This window comes from Octopus bimaculoides, chromosome 5, assembly GCF_046866305.1.
Source record: "Octopus bimaculoides isolate indiv1 chromosome 5, ASM4686630v1, whole genome shotgun sequence".
Taxonomy (NCBI): Eukaryota; Metazoa; Mollusca; class Cephalopoda; order Octopoda; family Octopodidae; genus Octopus; species Octopus bimaculoides.
Genome location: NC_142932.1, coordinates 103,262,092 through 103,276,151, shown reverse-complemented (window position 1 = coordinate 103,276,151; position 14,060 = coordinate 103,262,092). Strand labels below are relative to the sequence as shown.

The following is a 14,060-nucleotide window of genomic DNA, read 5'->3' as shown; positions in this document are numbered from 1 at the left end:
GGAACAGACGAAGAAGTGATGCCAATGATGAGAAGATAAGTCAACTGAATTTGAAATGAGACTGATGTGTGAGTGAAGAAACTGTGTTTTGTTTCCACAGTAGCATAGTGAATAATATCCTTAGAAATACTTTAATTAACCCCATACTTCACTTCCAAGGATATTACTGATAATTTTGTGACAATCTCCCTTTACTAAATTTATTAACCCCGCCAAAATCGTTTGTTTATATTATCATAAACCGTCTACATTTCAAATTACTTATATTCTCAGAGGGGTTTACAGAAGCAATGGTATAACAATTCGCCAACCCAAAAAACATCAACAAACAAACCGATTTAGAAAAAAGAAACATCAAAATTTCTTCAAAGAATTAAGTTTAGCAATTATGGTCGAGTTCAACCTTACGATTGTCTACACTTTTGACGTCTCTTGCAACTTCAATAATTCCCAGTTCTCAACTTACAGAAAACCCTATGAATAACTTCACTACGTACACAAACTTCCAAATCATCCACGCAATATCTTAGACGATATGATTTTAAAATATTTCTTTTCGTTTTTCTAGTTCCTTCCCAACATGTAACTTTACAGATGTTTTACGGTATTACAAGACGCATTAGTACGAATTGGATTCTCCGAAAATATACAATATGTTAAAACCAAATATCTCATGACTCAACACACAAAAAAAAAAAATCTTAAACTTTTTACAAAAGTATTTATATACACACCATAAGTACTACAAAGCTTTTAACAAAGGCTCTATAAAATCTCTCATTACTACAATTAACCTTCCCCAATAATAATCTAGCATGAACTGCACCAAACTTAGAGTTTGTCCACAAACTTATAAATGTATGTACCTGAATGAATGTATACTTGACCGAAATATACTTCTTTAGCAATTCTTTACAACACTAAGTTAGAAATGAACACACTTTCTAAGTCCTACCTGGGGATAACTTTGAATTCATAAAATTATAGTAAATCAATATGCTTACACTTTTCACAATCAACTAAGAAGTCCCAACACGTATTTTGCCCTTGTTCCCTTTTTTTCTCTTTACTTGTTTTGTCATCCAAGCACTTTCTCCTTCACTGTTATTCTCACCCCCTTTGTATAGATGCTATCAGCGTATAGAAGAATGTATAGACAGAATGTATGAAAACTTATGGCTTGGTAAAAATGCAGCGAAAAATCAACAAGATATATATTAACTGATTACGTACACAGGTGGGGTTGCTGGTACCTTCAAAGAGACCGTTAATCCAAGAAACAACGGCTGCTGGGGTGCCTGCTTCTTCTTCCTTGTCATATCTCTGAATGAGTTAATAAAGAAAAAAAAGATAATGGTTTATAAAGTGTTTACTGTACAAGTGTTTTATGAATTGGAGAAAATAAGTTAAAGTTCAGATTAGTCACCATTGACTTCCGCACTATGTACCTTCAATAGGAGAAATTTGTATATCATACATGTTATACACATGAGGAAATTGAACTACCTCGAATTTGAGAAAGAATTTGCCAATATACTTAGTGGAAATAATCTTGGGAACCTGAAAGAAGCTCTTCAGGCTTGAAACAGAAAAATTTAACAAATGTACAGAAATAAAGGTCATTGTCGTAAGACAAAAGTTAATGGTTGACAAAGAAATTAGCAGATTCTGGACTTGCGATAGGCACATTCTATTTCATTTAGAAAGGTATGGCTTTAATATCCAGGAACAGATTGTTACATGAAAAAGTGAAGAATGTCCATTTTTGAATTACATTAAAACAGAAAATGCTGTTATAATTTGGCAGATATCAGCATTGACCTTATTTATTAGTGTATAAGGCGCACTATTTTATACTCAATTTAACTGAGAAAACTGTGATGCGACTTATAAATGGGACAGTGCTAAAACATTGAAGGGGAAAAATAATTTGTATTATGATTTAATTCTGAACTTGGGGCGTGAGTAAATATGGTAATCATGAAATGTCCATGAGATTATACAGCGGTATTCGCGGAGAGGATTTCCTTGATGGAATCTGAGACTTGGATAATCAATGTTTTATGTGGTATTCAGTTGAAGATAAGGATAGTTCCATATTTTTCAAATAATAATTAAAGCAATGAAATAAAGTTCACGCTCCCGTAAGAGCCTTATCTCAAGATATCAACAGCTTAACATTTTAAAAACATTTAGCAAATGTGTTTATGTATATTACCTGTTCCATTTTGCGTTCAATTTCGGCCCCAAGACCGGCTTTCTTTGCCCTCGACATGGTTCTAGTTATTCTTTCTTACCTTAACGACGGGAAAGATTCTGAAAGAAAAGATACACACAAAAAAGTTATTCAGTCTTGCAAATATTCCTGGCAAACAATCACACACACACACGTGTGTGTGTGTGTGCATAGTAAATGAAGATAAATGGACAATGACAGTTGAATACGTGCTATTTATGTTTTAAAAGCAATCGGTATATCATAGAAGCCAAATTGCCAGCCATTTCTTCGAGCAAGCTTAACAAGAGTTAATAATTAGAATATCACTCTAGACCAGGCATTCTCAACCATTTTTTAAATCTATGAACTCCTTTGATTGCTATTTTATTCTGGTGGACCCTCGTAGTCATTCGATGTTTAAAAACTAGTTTTATAGATAATTCTTTCAAAATTCCTATTTTGTTTTACACCCATTAATTTGTGTAGGTTGAACTATGTAAAATGTCAGAGAAAGAAATCTGGCTGTTTCTTGCAATATATACCAATACATACATCTGAAGCAAAATTTTTTCAGGGGTCCTTAAAATAATATTGTGGATCCCCAATTTACTGTGTTGTTGTGTGGAACCCCAAAAATCTTATATGGATCCTCAGGGGCCACGTGGACCCCGGTTGAGAATCATTGTATATTAATATGATTTGCTAGTTCATACTTTAATAGCGATGACAATTATAGACTTTACAATTTGTACGGTATAAACTCTACAGGTACCAGTGAAATCGTCAGTTTGCGTGTGTGTATCTTACATATTAAAACTGAAAACGTCTGTGTGTGTGTCGGTATGTCCTCGTTTTGCGCCAAAACGGCTCGACTGATTTTTCTTAAACTTCACACGCACTTTGCTTATGTGTCTGGGGAGGTTTTAAGTATAAATTGATTTCGAAAAAATGTTCGGGTAAACGGCGGGAGGAATAACATTTAGGCGTGAGTGAACAGTGGGAGTAATTATTTTTATGCTTTCAAGGGAAATAACCCATTCCCTTCTGGAAATAACCACCAAGGGAAATAACCCATTCATTTTCAGTATGCTTATTTCTTAGTATCTGAACAATTTTAGTTATTTTCTCAATTTATCCAATACAACGCTTAAACAAGTAAATAGTATTCTCCTAAACAATAGATCCACTTATTTCGGTTAGTGACTTATTCACGAATATACCAACACTAGCGCTGCTGAGGGTAATATTCTCTGGGAACGCACAAAAGCTTTTTTTCAAAGTTAATTACTTTGAATTGTTATTATCTCATAGCTGATTAGCCTGTAACATGTATCACGATTTTAGTATACATACCTTATTAGTATTTCCTCCTAAAATCTATATTCTCTGGGAACGTATTAAAGCCCTTTTCGGGGCTACTTTATTTGAATTCATACTATAGGGTAATTAATTTCATGTTATTACATAACTGACTTCACAATTTGGGTATCCATAACTTATTGGGAATTCTAAAAAACAAGATCCTTTGTAAGACAGTTCGGTATTCTCAATAAATACACAAAAACCGTTTTAAGGGCTACATACTTTGTATTGTTGTTACTGGATTAGCGGAACAATTATAAGAACGGAACCAAGGGATAAACCCGCCTTTCTTGGGAATTACCGGGTATGTCAGCTACTATATATATATATATATATATATATATATATATATATATATATATATATATATATATATATATGAGCTTATTATTATAACCTCAGGCTGAACAAAACCTTGTGAGTGGATTTCGCACTCGGAAGCTGAAAGAAGAATGTCGTATATATGTGTATATTTGTGTATGTGTGTGCGTGTCTTCTGTTTGTACCCCCACTTTTGCTTGACAACTGAAGTTGCTGTGTTTGCATTCCCGTAACTTAGCGGTTTGGTAAAAAAACACTGACAGAATGAGTACTAGGCTTACAAAGAATAAATCCTGTGGTTGATTTCTTCGACCAACGGCGGTGCTCCAGCATGGCCGCGGTCACATGACTGAAACAAGTAAAACAATAAAAATCTATGCCATTTTAATCCCGAGCAAGGCCGGGTATCTCTGCTAGTTTATATAAATATAAACATATCTATCAATCTATCTATCTATCTATCTATCTATCTATCTATCTATCTATCTATCTATCTATCTATGTGTAGCTGTGTGGTAAGGAGCTTGCTTCCCAGTCACAAGGTTCCGAATTCAATTCCACTGTGTAGCACCTTGGGGAAATGTCTTCTACTATAGATCGGGCCATGTGAGCAGATTTGGTAGACGGAAACTGAAAGAAGCCCATCGTATATATGTGTGTGTGTGTGTGTGTCTGTGTTTGTTCTTCACCACTGCTTGACAACCAGTGCTGGTGTGTTTACGTCCCCGTAACATTGCGGTTCGGTAGAAGAGACCGATACAATAAGTACCAGGCTTTAAAAAAAAACAATAGAAAGAAGGGAAACCGAAAAATACTGGGGCTGATTGATTCGATTAAAAATTTCTCAAGGCGGTGTCCCAAAATGACCGCTGTCTAATGACTGAAGCAAGTAAAAGATAAAAGAGAAGAAAAAAGGTATAGGTACACACACACACACACACACACACACACACACACACAGACGCACGCACACACGCACGCACGCACGCACGCACGCACGCACGCACGCACACACACACAAGGCGGCGAGCTGGCAGAAACGTTAGCACGCCGGGCGAAATGCTTAGCGGTATTTCGTCTGCCGCTACGTTCTGAGTTCAAATTCCGTCGAGGTCAACTTTGCCTTTCATCCTTTCGGGGTCGATTAAATAAGTACCAGTTACGCACTGGGGTCGATATAATCGACTTAATCCGTTTGTCTGTCCTTGTTTGTCCCTTCTGTGAGTAGCCCCTTGTGGGCAGTAAGGAAATAACACACAGGGCTGCGTATGCGTGTGGGCATGCGTGCATGTGTATGTTACACCTTCTCATCAAAGTACATTCGCGAGAGATGCGATAAAGCAGTGCTTTGGAACAATATATCTGGAGGGTATGTTCTAAAGAGTTGTGCAGATGCTCCTTTATCCTAATCGTAATCCTGGGTGGATTCGGTCGAAGAGTAACTGAATGAAGCCCGTCGAATATATATATATTTGTATGTTTGTGTGTGTTTGTGTGTGTGTGTGTGTGTGTGTGTGTGTGCTTCTTTGTTTCTGAGTTTGTCTCCTGCCGCCGCTTGACAACCGGCGTTGGTGTGTTTACGTCTCTGTAACTTAACGATTCGGTAAAAGGAACCGATAGAATAAGTAGCAGGCTTTAAAAAAATAATAATGGGGTTTATTCGTTCGACTGAAATTCTTCAAGGCATGGCCGCCGTCAAATGACTGAAACAGACGAAGATAAAAGATATGTATTTATAAGGTAGATTTAGCTGTTGTTTCTAGAAACTTAAGTGACTGTGTAAAAATTCGTCAGGTCTTTGGTGAATATCATTGGGTACAAAAAGTTTCAAATGTTCAGCTCTTTTAATAAAATACTTCGAGGTAACTTTATTCTTGACAGTTTCTTGCATATGTAGTGAAACTACCTATCGCCATTACATACAATCTATCTTCTCATTTAAATATAAACAAGCGCGGGCGTAGCGGAAAACACATTCCCTGTCATCACGTGACTGATTATTATTCGAAGCGGCAACTCCTTCGAACCGTTCCCGCCAGAACGCAAACTGACCAATCACGGCCCCTAATAAGGTCACATGATAGAGTATTTTTCTGTTGTCTGGTGAGCCTCCCATCAACTATAAAAATAGCTTTAATTCAGCGGCAAATTGGTCTCGGTTCAGTTTCTCTATAGAGACTGTTCCGTGTACCACACAGCAGCAGCAGCAGCCAACGACACATCAACAGCTTCGTCCAACGATGACCACCAACGACGCCGCCACATCAGCAACACGAGTCTACGACTACTAACCAGCATCATCGCCATGAGCAACACGATTCTACGATTACTATTAACCAGCATCAATCCCCACCAGCGTCTACACGACTTTCTATGTACACCAAACTAAACCACCGCGGCACATCTCTCTCTTCGATTCTGTTAGGTGACTCAGCTTCACCACGATAAATAAACAGACGAGATTTCAGCCAGCGACGAACGTCTGTCCTCAAGGCCCTGGCATGGAAGCCAACATCACAACTAGTGATCAGCTCTGCCACACATACGCCTCAACTACTTTCACATACAGACCCATCCTAATGTGTACTCTAAGAACTGGTATAAATGCTTACGTGTTACTGACTTTTTCTATCTGCTGTAATATCTCACATACACATACATGTATCACTCACACACTCTCTTTTCTTTGTACGACGGCCTGTCTTTTATTATGTTCTTATATGTCGCATTCACACTCTCACATACACATACATCTTTAACGCTACAATAAATATTTCTGTTATTCATTTTATACGGTTGTCTTTTCTATCGTCTCATTACTGGCTATTTGTGTTATCGTAGTATAACATATTTTATGTATATCATCTTTGATATATTATTTTGTGTTCGACCGTGTGACACGTTTTAAATAAAAGGAGTCCTCTATTTTTCCATTCGTCACCATTTCTCCTTTTTGGGTTCGCACGGTCGTTCTTACACATACTTACCAGATGTCAACCAATAATGCGAGGTGATGAGAATTTCGAAAAGTACTTCAGAATGTATTAGCAAAAGCAAGTCTGTTAGCATGCCTAGCTGTACATTTTGGCATATCAGTGAGATGTTAGGTATGCGGAACCAAAAATGGAGAATGAAGATAGGTGATTTGAAATGCAGCTTTAGAAACAGTTGCATGTTTGCTTCTCTTCAAAAGTATTTCTCTATGGGTGATACTCATTCGTGTTATATTATTTTGTTCGGTGCATTAAATGTTATCACTAATTTATTTGAGGTGTGCAACTTTGAGCTTGACTTCAAAGTGACATAAAGACGCCTGTGTGCCACATATACATTAAACATCTTAATCACTTCATATTATTTGATGGCTGCCAATACATCAATCCAAATTAACAATCATTAGAACAACGAATGCCGTATAGTATTCGTTCTGGCTCGGCTTGCTCTGAGTTCAAGCATCACCGAGTTCAACTTTTCCTTTCATCCTTTCGGGTGGTTGATAAAATAAAGCAGTAATCTAGTATTAGAGTCGAGTCTTCTTTCTGGAAGAAACCTGTAGCCAGACCTAGAGAAGAATGGCTCCCACTAGATTCAGAATCCCAAAGTTTACATAATGATTAATTTAATACGTAATGATTAATTTGCGTCTGGTTTGACCTTCAAATAAGAGGGTATGGATGACCAAGAGCCTTTTCGAAGAGTGATTTACAACCATCTTTTTGTCCAAGAGTAGAAAGGTACATATTATTTTCAACAAAGCGTTGCTCATTTTAGACAATGTACCTTTCTTAAAACACCTTTCTTATGACGTGAGATCTTAATATATTTCCAAGAATATAGTTTCTTTGCTCCAGCCAATTGATGAACGTGTGATAGCTTATCATACGTTGAGAAGAACTTTCAAACAAGTTTTGAAAGCAACTGGTAAAGAAGATAAACCCACAGCTAACAACTTCCGGAAGAAGTCGTAGGCGGTGTTAGTGAATGCGTTGTTAGTGCCTCATAGAGCAAGTTTATTAAATGAGGAGCTGACCCTGTTACAGTAAAAACAAGCAGAGAATACTGCGGAAAATACGAAAATTCCACGAATTTCATTTAAACTGATTGAAAAGAATATTGCTAAAGAGTTAGCACTTAGAGAAGGAGGTCGTAAATATAACATAAATATTAAAAGTGATTACAATGCGCCCAACTCCTACAGTGAATTGTACAGAGACGATGGGCCACAAACATTAAACACTTTTGGATGAGTTCTTCAGCCCTCAAGTAGATGATTATGATGAACTATAAGATAGAAATGTCCTTCATCCTGCCAGTAACTCTCATTCCACCACCACTCTTCAAACAGTTGTCAATATATTTTGTAGTAAGTACATACCCAACTACGATATTATTAAATTACGCATTTCACTTTAAGTATCTTACATATAACTCCAATATTTTTGCATTCATTTATTAATTAGTATTACACTCTGTATTTATCTTACGGTTCGTATAAAAACCCAGAGTTGAGGACATCAGTGAATTCTCACCACCTCGTCGCCGGAGCTAAGTTAATTCTGTGCAACATAAGTAGAGTTGGAACAACTGGGTTTTGGTTTTGTCATGACAAAGTGGAATTATAACACACATGCACACACACACACACACACACACACACACACACACACACACACACACACACACACACACACACACACACACACACACACACACACACACACACACATGCACGCAATCATGTGCATACTAACATACACATATGCCTGTGTGTATGCGCCTGTGTGTATATGCATACATCAAAAGGGAGTAGTGTACAGGAAAAGGGAAAATAGAATAAAACAAATTAACAAAAAAAAAAAATCAAAGTAAAAGCAAACAAACAAAAAAAAACAGCTTTAGGAAGGAAAAAAGATATATATTTTATCGTTGAAACTATTTTCAACGCTGAGGAAGGATAGGAGGTTTGATGGAGGTAAAAGGCCAACAGTTCAGAATTCGTAGACAAACGTATATATATATATATATATATATATATATATATATATATATATATATAGAGAGAGAGAGAGAGAGAGAGAGTTTGATATCAACTATGTACACCAGCTAGTCATGTAATGCCAAGCAGTTGGCTCGGTTTCAAAAATCTAAAGCTAGACGAGGAAGCTAACTATTTACCTGCCGCACTCTCTTCCTCATTTATCTTTCAGCGTTTTCGTCACACTGGAATGTCTACAAGCTTATATACATATTACCAAACATCACCCTTTTATGGGTTTCGTTTTCTTCCCTTAGTATATTCCCTTCCTTTCTTTCTTCCTTGCATTTTTTTATTATTTTTTTTGCTTAAGTGGATTCCTCATTAGATGTTTGTTTCATTTCCCCTTTCTTTGCAACAATTTCCTGGTAGCTGCCAAGTAAGTTAGTTCCTTGTATTCCCAGAAAGCGGGCTAAAAAAGGAGGTGAAACTTAATCTTTTTATAGTAACTTCAAAATTTTATTGACTTTGTTCTTCATCTGAATATCTTTTCTACTCTTGGCACGAGGCCTGAAACTTTTGGGGAGGGTTGGGGGCCGGTCGATTAGATCAACCCCTGTACGCAACTGGTATTAATTTATCGACCCCGAAAGGATGATAGGCAAAGTCGACCTCGGCAGAATTTGAACCCAGAACGTAAAGACAGACGAAATACCGTTAAGCATTTCGCCTGGTGTGCTAACGTTTCTGCTAGCTCGCCGCTTTCTTCATATAAATATCTGTATACATACATGCATCTCTCACTCACTCTCTTTTCCTCTCTCTCTCTCTCTCTCTCTCTCTCTCTCTATATATATATATATATAGAGAGAGAGAGAGAGGGCTAGTCGATTAAATTGACCCCAGTGCGCAACTGGTGCTTGTTTTATCGATCCTGAAAGAAAGAGAGGTAAAATCGGCCTTAGCGGAATTTGAACTCAGAACCTAAAGACGGACCAAATGTTGTTGAGTATTTTGTCCGGCTTGCCAACAATTTTGCCAGCTCTTCGTCACTGTTAATCGTTTTCTTGAAGACATACATAATAATAATAATAATAATAATAATAATAATAATAATAATAATAATAATAATAATAACAATAATAATAATAATGAACTTATTGTATACGGTGCTCAGGTGCACCACATAAATACACACACACACGCATTCGATTATGTCATGCTTTCTTGTCTATTTCGAAATTACTTTTTGTTTCTACTAAAGTAATGCATAATTTTTAAAAAAGTGGCCAGTACGCTTGAACCAAAACGTAAGCTCTCAGGAAAACGAGATAACAATTTGGTTCCAATACACGATCGAAACTGGTTTTTATTAATATTTTTAATGTTCATTTTTTAATTTACTCTGGTAATATCAGTGAAACTGTCATCGAACAACACGATAGCTTTTTCCTTCTTTCTTAAATTTCGAGTGTTTTGTATCAGGATCAAAAAGTAACAAATAAATACAATTACTTTTTAAGCCTTAAATAATTTTGATATAATCCGGAGAAGATTAAACTATGTATCTTGTTATATTTTAACACTCGGATCAACTCTAATCGAAGAGACCTGATGATCCTTTTAAGATATAGGGTATGATCTAAGGGAGATTTTGTTGTTACTTTTAGCAGGTCGAGCGGACACTTAAAGACTCTTTTGTTGTTTCGTTTGTAGAGTGTTTCTTCACCGAGATGCCAGAGTACCAAGCCTGCCAGACATGTCGTTGGCAGTTCTTGAGTAAGACACAAGAGGCAATAAAATAAAATAAAATAAAATGAAATTCACTCTTAAATTCTGAAATCATTGAATTTCGAATTGTTTAAGATATACCTTAATACACATTAAATGTAATCAGACGATAGATAGGGTATAAAAGGTGAGAATAAAGAGACAAATGCCGGGTGGGACTGCTAAATGTTCTTAAAGAATCTTTATGCAACATATTCTTTTCTACTCTAGGCACAAGGTCTGAAATTATTGGGCAGGGGGCCAGTCGATTAGATCGACCCAGTACGCAACTGGTACTTAATTTCTCGACCCCGAAATGATGAAAGGCAAAGTCGACCTCAGCGGTATTTGAACTCAGAACGTAAAGGCAGACGAAATACCGCTAAGTATTTCGCCCGGCGTGCTAACGCTTCTGATAGCTCGCCGCCTTCCTCATGCAACATATTGAAATATTCATGGGTGTGCTGTTAACAAAATTATGGAAAAAAAACCCCAAAAACTAAAGATTATATATTATCTCGATGTTGTTCAACGTTTAACATAGGATATCAGTTGTTTCTTTTTTCATTTTATAGAATTCAGAATTGAATTTTCCAATGTCATACAATATTTTTAAAATATAATAAAATTTTGATTTGATCATTGTAATTCCTCAAATTGGCGGTGGGATTTGAACTCAGAAACATGGGGCACAAATTAAGCAGTATAAAGATTCTACTGCCGTTCATTGCATCTAGTTATGGTCTTTTTGTTTTAAAACTTAGCCAAAGAAGGAAAGATAACATATGGCCCATTTTAGCGGTGTTCATAAAAGAGGAAGAAACAGGACGTTGGTCCGAATGATTGTAACAGAAGAGATTCTGCTAAAAGCAATCAAGGATTAATTTTTGTAATCGGATGGCGGCAGATTAAGTCGACGAAACAGAATAAAAATAACAAAAAAGATATTCTATGAAAAATATTGTCATCTTGTTAGAATAGCAGTTATTTACATAATCACTGGTTTAGAATGAATTCAGTTCATCTTCATTTGGGGCAATTTTTCTTCTATTTTAATCATAGCCCCATAGCCACAAGTCGACCAGTGTGAGTGGAATTTAGTAGAAGGGGACTAGGTGGAAGTCCGTCAGAGGAAATGTCCCGGTGTGTGTGTTAACTCAATACCTGACCTTTGGGTGCCTTTAACAGACTCCACTCTATTGCAACAACTTGAACTTGGTCTCCTAATCTGATAAGTTCCTCCTACCTGTCTTGAAGACCATGAGAAAAGTTATGGGCGTTACTCTTCTTACACAGACAAAGCCGTGGAAAAGAAAACGATAAAAATATCGTTAACATTGAGTTACATTCTACATAGCATGATACAATTTTTGTCAGTTTATATCTATTAAATTTGTTTCTAACACAACATAAAGAAACCCAGCCCTTTCCAATGAATAGCAAACTAATTGGTGTCTTTTGATAACCGCCACGTTTATGCTCTTGCCAACCTGTTAAAAATTCTTTCTTCTATGAAATCATTTGATAAACAGCATTTCGGCACATTTACCACAATTATACATTCCAACATCTCCATCATGATCTTGATTGAATGATAAAGTATCTATTAGTTAATTTACCTAACGCGTATGTATAGAGTAATCAAAGCAAAATTGATGTCTTTTTTTTTCTTTAATTTCTAACTGGAAAAGTTATTTATAAATGGTCATATCAACTTTGACCCTTTCTACAAAATCATGCTGCCTCGTTAGATAAAACTGCAAGTATTCGTAAGCATGAGAAAGTGTGGGTATGATAAGAAAGTGTGAGAGAGAGAGAGAGAAAAGGGAAACGTAAAAGAAGCATTACATATATTAGGTATGTAGCGAGGTGGATTCTCTTTTATCTCATTCGTATTGTATAAAAGCAATTGGCTGAGTTTTTATACAGATGAAATGAGGGCTGTCATATTTGATTCCAAAGAAAACATATTTGTTTGAAGTACTGTTTATTCTAAAAATTTGAAGTAATGTCAGAAACACCTGGTGAATATTGGTATACTGTTTGTGTGTGTAGGAAGCGGAGATATAATTTGCCAGTCACGAGGCAACAGCCAAATTCTTCTGCTAGGTGTCATTAGACAGAAATACCGGCGATGTGATGGTGACGATGGTAGCAATGTTCGGTGGTTTGGTTTCGGCTATTGGATACTGCAGAGGTGGAGGATGGCAGTTCCGACGGCTGCCGTGATCATGATGTAAAGGCTGTGATAGTGATAAAGCGGTTCACTACACCTCTTTCAGTCTGCAAGCCAGAGAGAGAGAGAGAGAGGGGGGGAGGGAGAGAAAGAGAAAGAGAGAGAGAGGGAGAGAGAGAAAGAGAGAAAGAGAGAGAGAGAGAGAGAGAGAGGTGGTAGTTAGATAAGAGAGTAGTAAGAGGTAGTGAACTTCTTAATGTATGTATGTATATATATATATATATATGTATGTATTATATATATATGTATATATATATATATATATATATATTATATATATATATATATATATATATATATATATATATATATATATATATATATATATATATATATATATATATATATATATATATGTATGTATGTATTATATATATATATATATATATATATATATATATAAGTATATGTATATATATATATATGTATATATATTATATGTGTGTGTATGTACACACTCGAATACATACATGGATGGATAGAGATAGACAGAAAGAGAGAGGAGAGGGAGAGTGAAAGAGAGAGAGAGAGAGAGAGAGAGAGAGAGAGTGAGAGAGAGAGAGAGACTAAAAATAAAATGTTAAAAGGTAAAGCAATTGGCAGAAGAAAACTGAGATCTAAGGTGTAGGTAGCAAGAAAAACTGTAGGTGTTTTAAAGGCGGTTGACTCATGTGGAGCAAAGGGAACATTAAAAAGAAAAAAGAATAAAAACGAAAAATGTTTTGAAATAGAGAAGAAAAAAATGCAGACAGACAGAAAAGTACAAGAGAAGGCGAAGAAGAAATGTGAAGGGGAAAACAAAAGCAAAAAAAAAAAAAAAGAAAAGAAATGTGAAAAAAATTAAAATAAGTTATAAAAGGTAAAGAATAAGAAAAAGCCTAGACAAATAAGGAAAGCTGAAGGGAGGATGGGGGTGAATTACAGCGGATGAATGTGTGAAAAAGAAATGATACCAAATTGGAAGTTTCTGTGGTAGAAATATTTCGTAGGTGGCTATCTTGTTGCTATTTTATTTATTCATTTATTTATTTATTAGAAAATAATTTCTCTCTACCAATCTTCTAATTTATCTTTCGGACTTCATTTTTGCTCTCTCACATTTTTTTGGGGTTTGTAGTAGACACATTCTTAATAAATGAAAATACCACGGCCAAAAGTCAAACATAGATAAAGTGCTA

At 35.9% G+C, this 14,060-nt stretch overlaps 1 protein-coding gene across 1 annotated transcript in view; it reads right to left on the bottom strand.

Annotated features, from left to right (window-relative positions):
- Window positions 1-14,060, bottom strand: part of LOC106874379 (transgelin-3) — a 32,538-nt gene that overhangs the window by 6,093 nt on the left and 12,385 nt on the right. Inside the window, exons 2-3 of the mRNA XM_014922094.3 lie at window positions 2,219-2,316; window positions 1,234-1,323 (exon numbers count right to left, since the gene is read on the bottom strand). Of these exons, the coding sequence (XP_014777580.1) occupies window positions 1,234-1,323; window positions 2,219-2,275 (147 nt within the window). The 5' untranslated portion in view covers window positions 2,276-2,316. The remainder of the gene's footprint in view (window positions 1-1,233; window positions 1,324-2,218; window positions 2,317-14,060) is intronic.